Below are 19,767 nucleotides of genomic sequence, written 5' to 3' on the forward strand. Positions count from 1 at the left end.
AATGAGAAGCACTGGCGAGCGACCAGGATTGCAACAAATATAGCGAGGGAGTCATGAAAGGAAAGATCGCTCACCTGAAGAGTGACAAATAAATGGTAGCCGGGGATTAGAAAACTCGACTGACAGCGAGAGACCAAACTTCACACATATAACGCTGCGGGTGAGGCGGCCGACCACATACAGCGGGGAAATAATGATCTGATCCCTGTAAATTTATGTCACAAAGAAATGGCGGGTGTATAATTTTTATCATCGGTGAATTTTATATGATAGAGACAGAATATCAACCAAAAATGATACAAATGTTATAAATGGAGATGCAGTTCAGGGAGTAAAATAAGTATTTGATCCCCGACCAACCAACAATAACTCCGCCCCCCACAGACTGGCTACAGGAGGGGCTCATGTGGTCACAGATTAGTCCTGTCAATGTAAGAAGACAACTCGTTATGTGTATAGTAGACACCCGCCCACAGAATCTCTTTCCTCCAATCACAGCTCACCATCATGGGAAGACCAAAGAGCTGTCAGAGGAGGTCAGGGGAGAAGATTGGAGACCGGCACAAGGCTGGAATGGCTACAAGACCATCAGCAAGAAGATTGGTGAGAAGACAACTGTTGGGGCGATTATTGGCAAATGGAAGAAATACAAAATAACCATCAATGGTCCTCAGTCTGGAGCTCCATGGAAGATTTCTCCTCATGGGGTGAGGATGGTCATGAGAAAAGTGAGGGATCCGCCCAGAACTACACGGGAGGAGCTGTGAATGATCTCTAGGCAGTTGGGACCGCAGTCACCAAACAAACCATTGGTAACACAATACACCGCCATGGATAGAAATCTTGCAGAGCCCACAAGTTCCCCCTCCTCAGGAAGACACATGTACAGGATGTCTGAGGTTTGCCAATGAACATCTAAATGATTCAGAGAAGGATTGGGAGAAAGTGCAAGACCAAAATTGAGCTCTTTGGCATTAACTAAGTTCTGACTATGACCCTAAGAACATCATCCCTACAGTCACCCGTCCCCACAGTCACCCGTCCCCACAGTCACCCGTCCCCACAGTCACCCGTCCCCACAGTCAGGCACGGAGGTGGAAACATGATGCTCTGGGGCAGTTTCTCTGATAAAGGTATCGGCCGACTTTGCCGCATTGAGAGGCCAATGGGCGGGGCCATGTATTGTAAAATCTTGGATGAGAACCTTCTTCCCTCAGCCAGAACACTGAAGATGGGTCATGGATGGGTCTTCCAGCATGACAATGACCCAAAACATATTGCCAAGGCAACAAAGGAGTGGCTCAAGAAGAAGCACATTAAGGTGATGGAGTGGCCTAGCCAGTCTCCAGACCTTCATCCTATAGAAAATTTATGGAGGAGCTGAAACTTCGAGTTGCCAAGCGACAGCCAAGAATCCTTAAGGATTTAGAGAAGATCTGTAAAGAAGAGTGGAGCAAAATCCCTCCTGAGATGTGTGCAAACCTGGGGGCCAACTACAAGAAACGTCTGACCTCTGTGCTTCCATCTACAAGAAACGTCTGACCTCTGTGCTTCCATCTACAAGAAACGTCTGACCTCTGTGCTTCCATCTACAAGAAACGTCTGACCTCTGTGCTTCCATCTACAAGAAACGTCTGACCTCTGTGCTTCCATCTACAAGAAACGTCTGACCTCTGTGCTTCCATCTACAAGAAACGTCTGACCTCTGTGCTTCCATCTACAAGAAACGTCTGACCTCTGTGCTTCCATCTACAAGAAACGTCTGACCTCTGTGCTTCCATCTACAAGAAACGTCTGACCTCTGTGCTTCCCAACTACAAGAAACGTCTGACCTCTGTGCTTCCATCTACAAGAAACGTCTGACCTCTGTGCTTCCAACTACAAGAAACGTCTGACCTCTGTGCTTCCATCTACAAGAAACGTCTGACCTCTGTGCTTCCAACTACAAGAAACGTCTGACCTCTGTGCTTCCATCTACAAGAAACGTCTGACCTCTGTGCTTCCATCTACAAGAAACGTCTGACCTCTGTGCTTCCATCTACAAGAAACGTCTGACCTCTGTGCTTCCAACTACAAGAAACGTCTGACCTCTGTGCTCCCATCTACAAGAAACATCTGACCTCTGTGCTTCCAACTACAAGAAACGTCTGACCTCTGTGCTTCCAACTACAAGAAACGTCTGACCTCTGTGCTTCCAACTACAAGAAACGTCTGACCTCTGTGCTTCCCATCTACAAGAAACGTCTGACCTCTGTGCTTCCAACTACAAGAAACGTCTGACCTCTGTGCTTCCCATCTACAAGAAACGTCTGACCTCTGTGCTTCCCAACTACAAGAAACGTCTGACCTCTGTGCTTCCAACTACAAGAAACGTCTGACCTCTGTGCTTCCCATCTACAAGAAACGTCTGACCTCTGTGCTTCCCAACTACAAGAAACATCTGACCTCTGTGCTTCCATCTACAAGAAACGTCTGACCTCTGTGCTTCCAACTACAAGAAACGTCTGACCTCTGTGCTTCCAACTACAAGAAACGTCTGACCTCTGTGCTTCCAACTACAAGAAACGTCTGACCTCTGTGCTTCCCATCTACAAGAAACGTCTGACCTCTGTGCTTCCAACTACAAGAAACGTCTGACCTCTGTGCTTCCCATCTACAAGAAACGTCTGACCTCTGTGCTTCCCAACTACAAGAAACGTCTGACCTCTGTGCTTCCAACTACAAGAAACGTCTGACCTCTGTGCTTCCCATCTACAAGAAACGTCTGACCTCTGTGCTTCCCAACTACAAGAAACATCTGACCTCTGTGCTTCCATCTACAAGAAACGTCTGACCTCTGTGCTTCCAACTACAAGAAACGTCTGACCTCTGTGCTTCCATCTACAAGAAACGTCTGACCTCTGTGCTTCCATCTACAAGAAACGTCTGACCTCTGTGACCCCAACTACAAGAAACGTCTGACCTCTGTGCTTCCCATCTACAAGAAACGTCTGACCTCTGTGCTTCCATCTACAAGAAACGTCTGACCTCTGTGCTTCCATCTACAAGAAACGTCTGACCTCTGTGACCCCAACTACAAGAAACGTCTGACCTCTGTGCTTCCATCTACAAGAAACGTCTGACCTCTGTGCTTCCATCTACAAGAAACGTCTGACCTCTGTGCTTCCATCTACAAGAAACGTCTGACCTCTGTGCTTCCCAACTACAAGAAACGTCTGACCTCTGTGCTTCCAACTACAAGAAACGTCTGACCTCTGTGCTTCCAACTACAAGAAACGTCTGACCTCTGTGCTTCCAACTACAAGAAACGTCTGACCTCTGTGCTTCCAACTACAAGAAACGTCTGACCTCTGTGCTTCCCAACTACAAGAAACGTCTGACCTCTGTGCTTCCCATCTACAAGAAACGTCTGACCTCTGTGCTTCCATCTACAAGAAACGTCTGACCTCTGTGCTTCCCAACTACAAGAAACGTCTGACCTCTGTGCTTCCAACTACAAGAAACGTCTGACCTCTGTGCTTCCCAACTACAAGAAACGTCTGACCTCTGTGACCCCAACTACAAGAAACGTCTGACCTCTGTGCTTCCCAACTACAAGAAACGTCTGACCTCTGTGACCCCAACTACAAGAAACGTCTGACCTCTGTGCTTCCATCTACAAGAAACGTCTGACCTCTGTGCTTCCATCTACAAGAAACGTCTGACCTCTGTGCTTCCATCTACAAGAAACGTCTGACCTCTGTGCTTCCCAACTACAAGAAACGTCTGACCTCTGTGCTTCCAACTACAAGAAACGTCTGACCTCTGTGCTTCCAACTACAAGAAACGTCTGACCTCTGTGCTTCCCAACTACAAGAAACGTCTGACCTCTGTGCTTCCCAACTACAAGAAACGTCTGACCTCTGTGCTTCCCAACTACAAGAAACGTCTGACCTCTGTGCTTCCAACTACAAGAAACGTCTGACCTCTGTGCTTCCAACTACAAGAAACGTCTGACCTCTGTGCTTCCATCTACAAGAAACGTCTGACCTCTGTGCTTCCCAACTACAAGAAACGTCTGACCTCTGTGCTTCCAACTACAAGAAACGTCTGACCTCTGTGCTTCCAACTACAAGAAACGTCTGACCTCTGTGCTTCCATCTACTAGAAACGTCTGACCTCTGTGCTTCCCAACTACAAGAAACGTCTGACCTCTGTGCTTCCATCTACAAGAAACGTCTGACCTCTGTGCTTCCAACAAGGGTTTCTCCACCAACTACTAAGGGGATCAAATACTTATTTTACTCCCTGAACTGCAACTCCATTTATAACATTTCTATCATTTTTGGTTGATATTCTGTCTCTATCATAGAAAATACACCGATGATAAAAATTATACACCGCCCATTTCTCTGTAATCTGCAGGGAGCCAATCATTATTCCCCCTGTACAGTATATGGAGGTGATGAGCCAATCCCGGAACTCAGCCTGACCACAAAGTAAAGATAAAAGTGACGCCGGTGTAAAACTCACATCTACGTTGCACAGGAGGTCATTGAAGCCGCAGGTGCCGTTGTTGGATGAGCAGCAGAGAGCCTTGAGAACCCCCAGCCATTCCGAACTCAGATCTTTACACGCCCCGGTGAGCTCCGCACACAGGATGGCGATGTCATTCACCCTGCGGAATATAAAGACAACAGGACTACCATGTGACCTCTCACCCTATGACATCACTCCCCTTTATACATGACCTCTCATCCTATGACATCACTCCCCTTTATATATGACCTCTCACCCTATGACATCACTCCCCTTCTATATATGACCTCCATCCTATGACATCACTCCCCTTCTATATATGACCTCCATCCTATGACATCACTCCCTCTCTATATATGACCTCCATCCTATGACATCACTCCCCTTTATACATGACCTCTCACCCTATGACATCACTCCCCCTTTATATATGACCTCTCACCCTATGACATCACTCCCCCTTTATATATGACCTCTCATCCTATGACATCACTCCCCCTTTATATATGACCTCTCAACCTATGACATCACTCCCCTTTATATATGACCTCTCACCCTATGACATCACTCCCCTTTATATATGACCTCTCACCCTATGACATCACCCCCCCTTTATATATATGACCTCTCACCCTATGACATCACTCCCCTTTATATATGACCTCTCACCCTATGACATCACCCCCCCTTTATATATATGACCTCTCACCCTATGACATCACTCCCCCTTTATATATGACCTCTCATTGTATGACATCACCCCCCCCCTTTATATATGACCTCTCACCCTATGACATCACTCCCCTTTATATATGACCTCTCACCCTATGACATCACCCCCCCTTTATATATGACCTCTCACCCTATGACATCACTCCCCTTTATATATGACCTCTCACCCTATGACATCACCCCCCCTTTATATATGACCTCTCACCCTATGACATCACTCCCCTTTATATATGACCTCTCACCCTATGACATCACTCCCCTTTATATATGACCTCTCACCCTATGACATCACCCCCCCTTTATATATGACCTCTCACCCTATGACATCACTCCCCCTTTATATAAGACCTCTCACCCTATGACATCACACCCCCTTTATATATGACCTCCATCCTATGACATCACTCCCCCTTTATATATGACCTCTCCCCCTATGACATCACTCCCCTTTATATATGACCTCTCACCCTATGAGATCACTCCCCCCCTTTATATATGACCTCTCCCCCTATGACATCACTCCCCTTTATATATGACCTCTCATCCTATGACATCACTCCCCCCCTTTATATATGACCTCTCATCCTATGACATCACTCCCCCCTTTATATATGACCTCTCATCCTATGACATCACTCCCCCTTTATATATGACCTCTCATCCTATGACATCACTCCCCCCTTTATATATGACCTCTCACCCTATGAGATCACTCCCCCTTTATATATGACCTCTCATCCTATGACATCACTCCCCCTTTATATATGACCTCTCATCCTATGACATCACTCCCCCCTTTATATATGACCTCTCATCCTATGACATCACTCCCCCTTTATATATGACCTCTCACCCTATGACATCATTCCCCCTTTATATATGACCTCTCATCCTATGACATCACTCCCCCTTTATATATGACCTCTCATCCTATGACATCACTCCCCCCTTTATATAGGACCTCTCATCCTATGACATCACTCCCCCTTTATATATGACCTCTCATCCTAGGACATCCCTCCCCCCTTTATATATGACCTCTCACCCTATGACATCACCCCCCCTTTATATATGACCTCCATCCTATGACATCACCCCCCCTTTATATATGACCTCTCATCCTATGACATCCCTCCCCCTTTATATATGACCTCTCATCCTATGACATCACCCCCCCTTTATATATGACCTCTCATCCTATGACATCCCTCCCCCCTTTATACATGACCTCTCATCCTATGACATCACTCCCCCTTTATATATGACCTCTCATCCTATGACATCCCTCCCCCCTTTATACATGACCTCTCATCCTATGACATCCCTCCCCCCTTTATACATGACCTCTCATCCTATGACATCACTCCCCCTTTATATATGACCTCTCACCCTATGACATCACCCCCCCTTTATATATGACCTCTCATCCTATGACATCACTCCTCCCCTTTATATATGACCTCTCACCCTATGACATCACCCCCCCTTTATATATGACCTCTCACCCTATGACATCACTCCCCCTTTATATATGACCTCTCATCCTATGACATCACTCCTCCCCTTTATATATGACCTCTCACCCTATGACATCACCCCCCCTTTATATATGACCTCTCACCCTATGACATCACTCCCCCTTTATACATGACCTCTCATCCTATGACATCACTCCCCCTTTATATATGACCTCTCACCCTATGACATCACCCCCCCTTTATATATGACCTCTCATCCTATGACATCACTCCTCCCCTTTATATATGACCTCTCATCCTATGACATCACCCCCCCTTTATATATGACCTCTCACCCTATGACATCACTCTCCCCTTTATATATGACCTCTCACCCTATGACATCACTCCCCCTTTATATATATTTATTATTTCCTGCCCCCTCCCCCTCACCTGTCGATGTCATGGTCTCCAACACAGACATGTACAAGGGCATTGCAGACAAAGCTGTAGCGGTTGGTGGGCGTGTCTCTGAGGAGTTTTCCCAGCATGCCGCAGTTATAGCTGTGGGCGGATGGGTTGATGATGGTGTCCAGCATGAATTCCTGTTCCCACAGCATGTTGGAGTCAGACGGATCCACAATGCAGTAAATGGTGTTCTTCACCTTGGAGCAGAAATCACTTCACAACAAAGAGAAGAAGATTATCCATCCAGAATATGGGAAATATACGCAACAATGTAACGACGCACATCATTTATAAGAATTCCAGGATAAACCTGACGAGTCTTACAAGTGTCCCCTCCCCCATCCTAGGCTGACTAACCTGTGTGAAAAGATGTATACTTACCAACCTGGTCCGGTCACATGATCCGACTCCCCTCTCACTTAGTAATGGCAGCTGCAGGGGAGAAGAGGGAACTCTGACAACAGCTGGGCCATAGCAGCCTATGGATGAGGTCACCACTCCATGCTTTACCAGCCGTTATTGGAGCGCTCTCCCCCCTCTTCTCCCCTGCAGCTGCCGCTTGCTGACACCAGGATATCAGACGACAGGACCCAAGCGGACTGCAAATAAGTATATATATATATATATATACACACACCTTTCTTACACAGCATAGGAGTTATGGGGGGTGGGGCAGTTTTAAGGCTAGATAGGTTTATTCTGGAATTCCACTTTAAGATGCACTGTAAGGTAGCTCCGCCCCTTCACGGGTCACAATGAAAGTTTGTTCCTCATCACTCACCTGAAAAGTTCTCCATATTTACTCTTCAGGTGGCTGCAGTACATGTACAGATCATAGAGGTAAGCCAGAATACATCGCTCTGCGGAGGAGCCGTCTGACCGGTTCATACCGTGCTTCACCACGCCGCACAACCTGTGATAGGAGAGAACATTACTGACCTCCGACCCCACCAACCAGGGCCAGGAATAGTGTCCCATCATTGGTGTCAGTGGGAGGAATAGTGTCCCATCATTGGTGTCAGTGGGAGGAATAGTGTCCCATCATTGGTGTCAGTGGGAGGAATAGTGCCCCATCATTGGTGTCAGTGGGAGGAATAGTGCCTCATCATTGGTGTCAGTGGGAGGAATAGTGCCCCATCATTGGTGTCAGTGGGAGGAATAGTGTCCCATCATTGGTGTCAGTGGGAGGAATAGTGTCCCATCATTGGTGTCAGTGGGAGGAATAGTGCCCCATCATTGGTGTCAGTGGGAGGAATAGTGTCCCATCATTGGTGTCAGGGGGAGGAATAGTGTCCCATCATTGGTGTCAGTGGGAGGAATAGTGCCCCATCATTGGTGTCAGTGGGAGGAATAGTGTCCCATCATTGGTGTCAGGGGGAGGAATAGTGCCCCATCATTGGTGTCAGTGGGAGGAATAGTGTCCCATCATTGGTGTCAGTGGGAGGAATAGTGTCCCATCATTGGTGTCAGTGGGAGGAATAGTGTCCCATCATTGGTGTCAGTGGGAGGAATAGTGCCCCATCATTGGTGTCAGTGGGAGGAATAGTGTCCCATCATTGGTGTCAGTGGGAGGAATAGTGCCCCATCATTGGTGTCAGTGGGAGGAATAGTGTCCCATCATTGGTGTCAGTGGGAGGAATAGTGTCCCATCATTGGTGTCAGTGGGAGGAATAGTGTCCCATCATTGGTGTGAGTGGGAGGAATAGTGTCCCATCATTGGTATCAGTGGGAGGAATAGTGTCCCATCATTGGTGTCAGTGGGAGGAATAGTGTCCCATCATTGGTGTCAGTGGGAGGAATAGTGTCCCATCATTGGTGTCAGTGGGAGGAATAGTGTCCCATCATTGGTGTCAGTGGGAGGAATAGTGCCCCATCATTGGTGTCAGTGGGAGGAATAGTGTCCCATCATTGGTGTCAGTGGGAGGAATAGTGCCCCATCATTAGTGTCAGTGGGAGGAATAGTGTCCCATCATTGGTGTCAGTGGGAGGAATAGTGTCCCATCATTGGTGTCAGTGGGAGGAATAGTGTCCCATCATTGGTGTGAGTGGGAGGAATAGTGTCCCATCATTGGTATCAGTGGGAGGAATAGTGTCCCATCATTGGTGTCAGTGGGAGGAATAGTGTCCCATCATTGGTGTCAGTGGGAGGAATAGTGTCCCATCATTGGTGTCAGTGGGAGGAATAGTGTCCCATCATTGGTGTCAGTGGGAGGAATAGTGCCTCATCATTGGTGTCAGTGGGAGGAATAGTGCCCCATCATTGGTGTCAGTGGGAGGAATAGTGTCCCATCATTGGTGTCAGTGGGAGGAATAGTGTCCCATCATTGGTGTCAGTGGGAGGAATAGTGCCCCATCATTGGTGTCAGTGGGAGGAATAGTGTCCCATCATTGGTGTCAGGGGGAGGAATAGTGTCCCATCATTGGTGTCAGTGGGAGGAATAGTGCCCCATCATTGGTGTCAGTGGGAGGAATAGTGTCCCATCATTGGTGTCAGGGGGAGGAATAGTGCCCCATCATTGGTGTCAGTGGGAGGAATAGTGTCCCATCATTGGTGTCAGTGGGAGGAATAGTGTCCCATCATTGGTGTCAGTGGGAGGAATAGTGTCCCATCATTGGTGTCAGTGGGAGGAATAGTGCCCCATCATTGGTGTCAGTGGGAGGAATAGTGTCCCATCATTGGTGTCAGTGGGAGGAATAGTGCCCCATCATTGGTGTCAGTGGGAGGAATAGTGTCCCATCATTGGTGTCAGTGGGAGGAATAGTGTCCCATCATTGGTGTCAGTGGGAGGAATAGTGTCCCATCATTGGTGTGAGTGGGAGGAATAGTGTCCCATCATTGGTATCAGTGGGAGGAATAGTGTCCCATCATTGGTGTCAGTGGGAGGAATAGTGTCCCATCATTGGTGTCAGTGGGAGGAATAGTGTCCCATCATTGGTGTCAGTGGGAGGAATAGTGTCCCATCATTGGTGTCAGTGGGAGGAATAGTGCCCCATCATTGGTGTCAGTGGGAGGAATAGTGTCCCATCATTGGTGTCAGTGGGAGGAATAGTGCCCCATCATTAGTGTCAGTGGGAGGAATAGTGTCCCATCATTGGTGTCAGTGGGAGGAATAGTGTCCCATCATTGGTGTCAGTGGGAGGAATAGTGTCCCATCATTGGTGTGAGTGGGAGGAATAGTGTCCCATCATTGGTATCAGTGGGAGGAATAGTGTCCCATCATTGGTGTCAGTGGGAGGAATAGTGTCCCATCATTGGTGTCAGTGGGAGGAATAGTGTCCCATCATTGGTGTCAGTGGGAGGAATAGTGTCCCATCATTGGTGTCAGTGGGAGGAATAGTGCCTCATCATTGGTGTCAGTGGGAGGAATAGTGTCCCATCATTAGAGTCAGTGGGAGGAATAGTGTCCCATCATTGGAGTCAGTGGGAGGAATAGTGCCCCATCATTGGTGTCAGTGGGAGGAATAGTGCCCCATCATTGGTGTCAGTGGGAGGAATAGTGCCCCATCATTGGTGTCAGTGGGAGGAATAGTGCCCCATCATTAGTGTCAGTGGGAGGAATAGTGTCCCATCATTGGTGTCAGTGGAGGAATAGTGACCCATCATTGGTGTCAGTGGGAGGAATAGTGTCCCATCATTGGTGTCAGTGGGAGGAATAGTGCCCCATCATTGGTGTCAGTGGGAGGAATAGTGCCCCATCATTGGTGTCAGTGGGAGGAATAGTGTCCCATCATTGGTATCAGTGGGAGGAATAGTGTCCCATCATTGGTGTCAGTGGGAGGAATAGTGTCCCATCATTGGTGTCAGTGGGAGGAATAGTGTCCCATCATTGGTGTGAGTGGGAGGAATAGTGTCCCATCATTGGTGTGAGTGGGAGGAATAGTGTCCCATCATTGGTGTCAGTGGGAGGAATAGTGTCCCATCATTGGTGTGAGTGGGAGGAATAGTGTCCCATCATTGGTGTCAGTGGGAGGAATAGTGCCCCATCATTGGTATCAGTGGGAGGAATAGTGTCCCATCATTGGTGTCAGTGGGAGGAATAGTGTCCCATCATTGGTGTCAGTGGGAAGAATAGTGTCCCAACATTGGTGTCAGTGGGAGGAATAGTGTCCCATCATTGGTGTCAGTGGGAGGAATAGTGTCCCATCATTGGTGTCAGTGGGAGGAATGGTGTCCCATCATTGGTAGATCGGTTATTTATCATGTGACAATATGTCGGTGTGCACTGTGATGAAGGCTGTGCGTTGTTCTCACCCCTCGAAGACCTGGGCCGTCTGCTCCTGGTTGAGGATCAGGCAGGTGTTGTAATGTCTCAGGACGGCCACAATACACAGACACAGGCCCATCGTGTAACTGCCAACCAGATTGGAGGATTTCAGCAGGAGCTCCGCCTCCACCACGCTCAGCTCATTTAACAGCTGGGGGGGGGGGGGGGGAAGGAAAATGAGAGATGGAAAAACGACATCAGATAACTGAAACAAAAGCACGCATGTCACATGTAAATTAAGCCTTTGGCGCCGGTGCCTCCCGCCCTTTAAGGGTTTTCAGATACCGGGAGGCGGAGTCTATGACCATGACTGGCGGTCACATGATCAGAATGCTCCTGACTGCAAGCAGCGATCGGGAGCTTTCCATTAGCTGCCGGTAACTGCAGGGCGCACAGCTGTGTCAGCAATGTGCAAATCATGTGCTAAGGCCCCACCCCCATAGAGGCCGCATCGGTGCCAAGAAGCTAAAAATCAGAAATCAGGAGGGGGGAGGGGGGATGATGGTTCACACCTGGATGGCAAAGTCGATGAGGCCGCTGATATTCAGAGAATACTCCATCAGGTCGAAGATGAACTGCACGTGCTGCACCAGGGGGAGGTGATAGGACAGGCCGAGGGCGAAACTCGTTATCTGCTCCAACACGTTCCGGGAAACCTGGAAGCAACACAATTCATAACATCGCACACAACGCAACTTATACATATATATACAGTACAGACCAAAAGTTTGGACACCCCTTCTCATTCAAAATTTTCATGACTATGATAATTGTAGAGTCACACTTCAAGAGGAGTCACCTGAAATGGTTGTCACTTCACAGGTGTGCCCTGTCAGGTTTAACAAGTGAGATTTCTTGCCTTATAAATGGGACCATCAGGGAAGCATGAAGAGCTCCAGAATTTCCTGCTAGAGGGCGGAGCTGACTTTGGGGGACCAACACCAGCAGATGACTCCCCAAATCATCACTGACTGGGGGAACTTCACACTGGACAACATGGAACTTGGTATTCTGTGCCTCTCCACTTCTCCTCCAGACTCTGTGCCTCTCCACTCCTCCTCCAGACTCTGAGACCATGAGGTCCAGTGTGAGGTTCCCCCAGTCAGTGATGATTTGGGGGGGGTCGGTGTCATCTTCTGGTGTTGGTCCACCAAAGTCAGCTCCGCCCTCTAGCAGGAAATTCTAGAGCTCTTCATGCTTCCCTCTGCTGACCAGCTTTATGGAGATGCCGATTTCATTTTCCAGCAGGACTTGGTACCGCCCACACTGCCAAATCTACCAATACCTGGTCACATGATCATGGCATTACTCTGCTTGATTGGCAGCAAACTGGCCTGACCTAAACCCCATAGAGAGTCTGTGGGGGGATTGTCTGGAGGAAGATGAGACAATAGAAAGAATTCTAGAGCTCTTCATGGTTCATTCACCACACAGGACCCAATACAAAGAATGAAGGATGTCACTTTAGGCTCCGTAGTTCCTCATCTGCTGGGAGTGCAGCCAGGGAAAGGGTTCAGCTCCATAGAAGTCAGGAAGGAAGTCCTGAGAGCCACAAAACACACAAAACCCTCATGTGAAGAGTATAAGCAGCCCTCCTCCGACGCGTTTCAACTAAACTCTGTGGGTGGGACGTAACACGTAGGGGGGAGTGGCCTGGATGGAGTCTGCTTCTACTCTTTACACAAGGGTTGGGTGTGATGTGCGGCTCTTGGGACCTCCTCCTCTCCGTCATACAGGGCGTATATAAGCATCCCTCCATGAAGGGCTCTGTTCACCCACACAGGGAAGGACGAATGTTCTGTGCACCCCAGCACAAGACTTCCCATTGCTTTAAATGCACTGAACCCAACATCCATGGGGGTGCACACCCCCGAACACTACACTTAGTACCCCCTCCAGGTCTTCTCCTTCCCCTAGTCTGTGAACAGATAGTGAAGAAGACTGAAGAGCTCATCTCTCTGCTCTCTCCTCCTATCAGCATGCTCTGTGTCAGCAATGAACATTTGATTGGCTTCTTGGGCTGCTTCTCATTTCTGCTATACAGAATGCCGGCACAAACACTGGAGTACCCCCTCCAGTCAAGATTTTATATAGGATCTTTCCGGTATTGTATATAAAATCACACGGCCCTGTGAATGGCCCCCCCTCCTGGTAATATAAAGAAGCCACATGGTGGAACTGCAAAATCATCTTCAAACCCCCCCCCCCATCTCTCCGGTACCTGAGCTGTGACTTGGTGCTGATCGAAATGTGAGAGCTGCTGGAAACGGCTGAAAATTTCCTCTGCTGTGGGAAATGCTTCTGGCTTGGCCCGGCGCTTGCGTTGTCCTTCATTGGACCCTGTGCAGAGATTCACCATTCATTATTCAGCCACTTCCAGACCCCCCCCCTATGTGCAGAGATTCACCATTCATTAATCTGCCACTTCCAGACCCCCCCCCCTATGTGCAGAGATTCACCATTCATTATTCTGCCACTTCCTGACCCCCCCCCCCTATGTGCAGAGATTCACCATTCATTATTCAGCCACTTCCAGACCCCCCCCCATGTGCAGAGATTCACCATTCATTAATCTGCCACTTCCAGACCCCCCCCCTATGTGCAGAGATTCACCATTCATTAATCTGCCACTTCCAGACCCCCCCCCCCAAATGTGCAGAGATTCACCATTCATTATTCTGCCACTTCCAGACCCCCCCCCCTATGTGCAGAGATTCACCATTCATGAATCTGCCACTTCCAGACCCCCCCCCAAATGTGCAGAGATTCACCATTCATTATTCTGCCACTTCCAGACCCCCCCCCTATGTGCAGAGATTCACCATTCATTATTCTGCCACTTCCAGACCCCCCCCCCCTATGTGCAGAGATTCACCATTCATTATTCAGCCACTTCCAGACCCCCCCCTATGTGCAGAGATTCACCATTCATGAATCTGCCACTTCCAGACCCCCCCCCCTATGTGCAGAGATTCACCATTCATTAATCTGCCACTTCCAGACCCCCCCCCTATGTGCAGAGATTCACCATTCATTATTCTGCCACTTCCAGACCCCCCCCCTATGTGCAGAGATTCACCATTCATTATTCTGCCACTTCCTGACCCCCCCCCCTATGTGCAGAGATTCACCATTCATTATTCTGCCACTTCCAGACCCCCCCCCTATGTGCAGAGATTCACCATTCATTATTCTGCCACTTCCAGACCCCCCCCCCTATGTGCAGAGATTCACCATTCATTAATCTGCCACTTCCAGACCCCCCCCTATGTGCAGAGATTCACCATTCATTAATCTGCCACTTCCAGACCCCCCCCCCCTATGTGCAGAGATTCACCATTCATTATTCTGCCACTTCCAGACCCCCCCCCCTATGTGCAGAGATTCACCATTCATTATTCTGCCACTTCCAGACCCCCCCCCCCTATGTGCAGAGATTCACCATTCATTAATCTGCCACTTCCAGACCCCCCCCTATGTGCAGAGATTCACCATTCATTAATCTGCCACTTCCAGACCCCCCCCCCCCTATGTGCAGAGATTCACCATTCATTATTCTGCCACTTCCAGACCCCCCCCCCCCTATGTGCAGAGATTCACCATTCATTAATCTGCCACTTCCTGACCCCCCCCTATGTGCAGAGATTCACCATTCATTAATCTGCCACTTCCTGACCCCCCCCCTATGTGCAGAGATTCACCATTCATTAATCTGCCACTTCCAGACCCCCCCCCCTATGTGCAGAGATTCACCATTCATTAATCTGCCACTTCCTGACCCCCCCTATGTGCAGAGATTCACCATTCATTATTCTGCCACTTCCAGACCCCCCCCCCTATGTGCAGAGATTCACCATTCATTAATCTGCCACTTCCTGACCCCCCCTATGTGCAGAGATTCACCATTCATTATTCTGCCACTTCCAGCCCCCCCCTATGTGCAGAGATTCACCATTCATTATTCTGCCACTTCCAGCCCCCCCCCCATGTGCAGAGATTCACCATTCATTAATCTGCCACTTCCAGACCCCCCCTATGTTCAGAGATTCACCATTCATTATTCTGCCACTTCCAGACCCCCCCTCCCTATGTTCAGAGATTCACCATTCATTATTCTGCCACTTCCAGACCCCCCCCTATGTGCAGAGATTCACCATTCATTAATCTGCCACTTCCAGACCCCCCCCCCCTATGTGCAGAGATTCACCATTCATTAATCTGCCACTTCCAGACCCCCCCCCCCTATGTGCAGAGATTCACCATTCATTATTCTGCCACTTCCAGACCCCCCCTATGTTCAGAGATTCACCATTCATTAATCTGCCACTTCCAGACCCCCCCCCCCCCCTATGTGCAGAGATTCACCATTCATTAATCTGCCACTTCCAGACCCCCCCCCTATGTGCAGAGATTCACCATTCATTAATCTGCAACTTCCAGACCCCCCCCCCCATGTGCAGGGATTCACCATTCATTATTCTGCCACTTCCAGACCCCCCCCCTATGTGCAGAGATTCACCATTCATTATTCTGCCACTTCCAGACCCCCCCCCCCAAATGTGCAGAGATTCACCATTCATTATTCTGCCACTTCCAGACCCCCCCTATGTGCAGAGATTCACCATTCATTATTCTGCCACTTCCAGACCCCCCCCTATGTGCAGAGATTCACCATTCATTAATCTGCCACTTCCAGACCCCCCCCCCATGTGCAGAGATTCACCATTCATTATTCTGCCACTTCCAGACCCCCCCCCTATGTGCAGAGATTCACCATTCATTATTCTGCCACTTCCAGACCCCCCCCCCCCTATGTGCAGAGATTCACCATTCATTATTCTGCCACTTCCAGACCCCCCCCCTATGTGCAGAGATTCACCATTCATTATTCTGCCACTTCCAGACCCCCCCCCCCCATGTGCAGAGATTCACCATTCATTATTCTGCCACTTCCTGACCCCCCCCCTATGTGCAGAGATTCACCATTCATTATTCTGCCACTTCCTGACCCCCCCCTATGTGCAGAGATTCACCATTCATTAATCTGCCACTTCCAGACCCCCCCCCCCCTATGTGCAGAGATTCACCATTCATTATTCTGCCACTTCCAGACCCCCCCCCTATGTGCAGAGATTCACCATTCATTATTCTGCCACTTCCAGACCCCCCCCCCATGTGCAGAGATTCACCATTCATTATTCTGCCACTTCCAGACCCCCCCCCTATGTGCAGAGATTCACCATTCATTATTCTGCCACTTCCAGACCCCCCCCCCCCCTGTGTGCAGAGATTCACCATTCATTATTCTGCCACTTCCAGACCCCCCCCTATGTGCAGAGATTCACCATTCATTATTCTGCCACTTCCAGACCCCCCCCCCCATGTGCAGAGATTCACCATTCATTAATCTGCCACTTCCTGACCCCCCCCCCTATGTGCAGAGATTCACCATTCATTATTCTGCCACTTCCAGACCCCCCCCCCTATGTGCAGAGATTCACCATTCATTAATCTGCCACTTCCTGACCCCCCCTCCCCCTATGTGCAGAGATTCACCATTCATTATTCTGCCACTTCCAGACCCCCCCCCCTATGTTCAGAGATTCACCATTCATTAATCTGCCACTTCCAGACCCCCCCCCTATGTTCAGAGATTCACCATTCATTATTCTGCCACTTCCAGACCCCCCCCCTATGTGCAGAGATTCACCATTCATTAATCTGCCACTTCCAGACCCCCCCCCCTATGTTCAGAGATTCACCATTCATTAATCTGCCACTTCCAGACCCCCCCCCTATGTGCAGAGATTCACCATTCATTAATCTGCCACTTCCAGACCCCCCCCTATGTGCAGAGATTCACCATTCATTAATCTGCAACTTCCAGACCCCCCCCCCTATGTGCAGAGATTCACCATTCATTATTCTGCCACTTCCAGACCCCCCCCCCTATGTTCAGAGATTCACCATTCATTAATCTGCCACTTCCAGACCCCCCCCCTATGTTCAGAGATTCACCATTCATTATTCTGCCACTTCCAGACCCCCCCCCTATGTGCAGAGATTCACCATTCATTAATCTGCCACTTCCAGACCCCCCCCCCTATGTTCAGAGATTCACCATTCATTAATCTGCCACTTCCAGACCCCCCCCCCTATGTGCAGAGATTCACCATTCATTAATCTGCCACTTCCAGACCCCCCCTATGTGCAGAGATTCACCATTCATTAATCTGCAACTTCCAGACCCCCCCCCCTATGTGCAGAGATTCACCATTCATTAATCTGCCACTTCCAGACCCCCCCCCCCATGTGCAGAGATTCACCATTCATTATTCTGCCACTTCCAGACCCCCCCCCTATGTGCAGAGATTCACCATTCATTATTCTGCCACTTCCAGACCCCCCCCCCCCTATGTGCAGAGATTCACCATTCATTATTCTGCCACTTCCTGACCCCCCCCTATGTGCAGAGATTCACCATTCATTAATCTGCCACTTCCAGACCCCCCCCCCCCCCTATGTGCAGAGATTCACCATTCATTATTCTGCCACTTCCTGACCCCCCCCTATGTGCAGAGATTCACCATTCATTATTCTGCCACTTCCAGACCCCCCCCCCTATGTGCAGAGATTCACCATTCATTATTCTGCCACTTCCAGACCCCCCCCCTATGTGCAGAGATTCACCATTCATTATTCTGCCACTTCCAGACCCCCCCCCCCCCATGTGCAGAGATTCACCATTCATTATTCTGCCACTTCCAGACCCCCCCCCTATGTGCAGAGATTCACCATTCATTATTCTGCCACTTCCAGACCCCCCCCCCTATGTGCAGAGATTCACCATTCATTAATCTGCCACTTCCTGACCCCCCCCTATGTTCAGAGATTCACCATTCATTATTCTGCCACTTCCTGACCCCCCCCCCCCCTATGTGCAGAGATTCACCATTCATTATTCTGCCACTTCCAGACCCCCCCCCTATGTGCAGAGATTCACCATTCATTATTCTGCCACTTCCAGACCCCCCCCCTATGTTCAGAGATTCACCATTCATTAATCTGCCACTTCCAGACCCCCCCCCCTATGTTCAGAGATTCACCATTCATTATTCTGCCACTTCCAGACCCCCCCCCCTATGTGCAGAGATTCACCATTCATTATTCTGCCACTTCCAGACCCCCCCCCCCTATGTGCAGAGATTCACCATTCATTATTCTGCCACTTCCAGACCCCCCCCTATGTTCAGAGATTCACCATTCATTAATCTGCCACTTCCAGACCCCCCCCCTATGTGCAGAGATTCACCATTCATTAATCTGCCACTTCCAGACCCCCCCCCTATGTGCAGAGATTCACCATTCATTATTCTGCCACTTCCAGACCCCCCCCTATGTTCAGAGATTCACCATTCATTATTCTGCCACTTCCAGACCCCCCCTCCCCCTATGTGCAGAGATTCACCATTCATTATTCTGCCACTTTCAGACCCCCCCCCCTATGTGCAGAGATTCACCATTCATTATTCTGCCACTTCCAGACCCCCCCCCCCTATGTTCAGAGATTCACCATTCATTAATCTGCCACTTCCAGACCCCCCCCCCTATGTTCAGAGATTCACCATTAATTAATCTGCCACTTCCAGACCCCCCCCTATGTGCAGAGATTCACCATTCATTAATCTGCCACTTCCAGACCCCCCCCCTATGTTCAGAGATTCACCATTCATTAATCTGCCACTTCCAGACCCCCCCCCCTATGCTCAGAGATTCACCATTCATTATTCTGCCACTTCCAGACCCCCCCCCCCATGTGCAGAGATTCACCATTCATTAATCTGCCACTTCCAGACCCCCCCCCTATGTGCAGAGATTCACCATTCATTATTCTGCCACTTCCAGACCCCCCCCCCCCTATGTGCAGAGATTCACCATTCATTATTCTGCCACTTCCAGACCCCCCCCATGTGCAGAGATTCACCATTCATTATTCTGCCACTTCCTGACCCCCCCCCTATGTGCAGAGATTCACCATTCATTATTCTGCCACTTCCTGACCCCCCCCCCTATGTGCAGAGATTCACCATTCATTAATCTGCCACTTCCAGACCCCCCCTCCCCCTATGTGCAGAGATTCACCATTCATTATTCTGCCACTTCCAGACCCCCCCCCTATGTTCAGAGATTCACCATTCATTAATCTGCCACTTCCAGACCCCCCCCCCTATGTTCAGAGATTCACCATTCATTAATCTGCCACTTCCAGACCCCCCCCCCCTATGTTCAGAGATTCACCATTAATTAATCTGCCACTTCCAGATCCC

The 19,767-nt window shown here is 49.2% G+C and overlaps 1 protein-coding gene across 11 annotated transcripts in view; it reads right to left on the reverse strand.

The window, feature by feature from the left end:
* The window catches only part of MED12 (mediator complex subunit 12), a 132,284-nt gene that overhangs the window by 44,614 nt on the left and 67,903 nt on the right, over positions 1 to 19,767 (reverse strand). For all 11 annotated transcript variants that reach the window (XM_082263177.1, XM_082263183.1, XM_082263182.1 and 8 more), the window contains exons 17-23: positions 13,662 to 13,780; positions 11,953 to 12,096; positions 11,428 to 11,591; positions 7,957 to 8,088; positions 7,161 to 7,388; positions 4,513 to 4,657; positions 1 to 74 (exon numbers count right to left, since the gene is read on the reverse strand). The exon at positions 1 to 74 is cut by the window's left edge and continues 47 nt beyond it. In XM_082263177.1, the coding sequence (XP_082119303.1) occupies positions 1 to 74; positions 4,513 to 4,657; positions 7,161 to 7,388; positions 7,957 to 8,088; positions 11,428 to 11,591; positions 11,953 to 12,096; positions 13,662 to 13,780 (1,006 nt within the window). The remainder of the gene's footprint in view (positions 75 to 4,512; positions 4,658 to 7,160; positions 7,389 to 7,956; positions 8,089 to 11,427; positions 11,592 to 11,952; positions 12,097 to 13,661; positions 13,781 to 19,767) is intronic.

Source organism: Pelophylax lessonae, assembly GCF_965119305.1.
Source record: "Pelophylax lessonae genome assembly, chromosome: 7".
Taxonomy (NCBI): domain Eukaryota; kingdom Metazoa; phylum Chordata; class Amphibia; order Anura; family Ranidae; genus Pelophylax; species Pelophylax lessonae.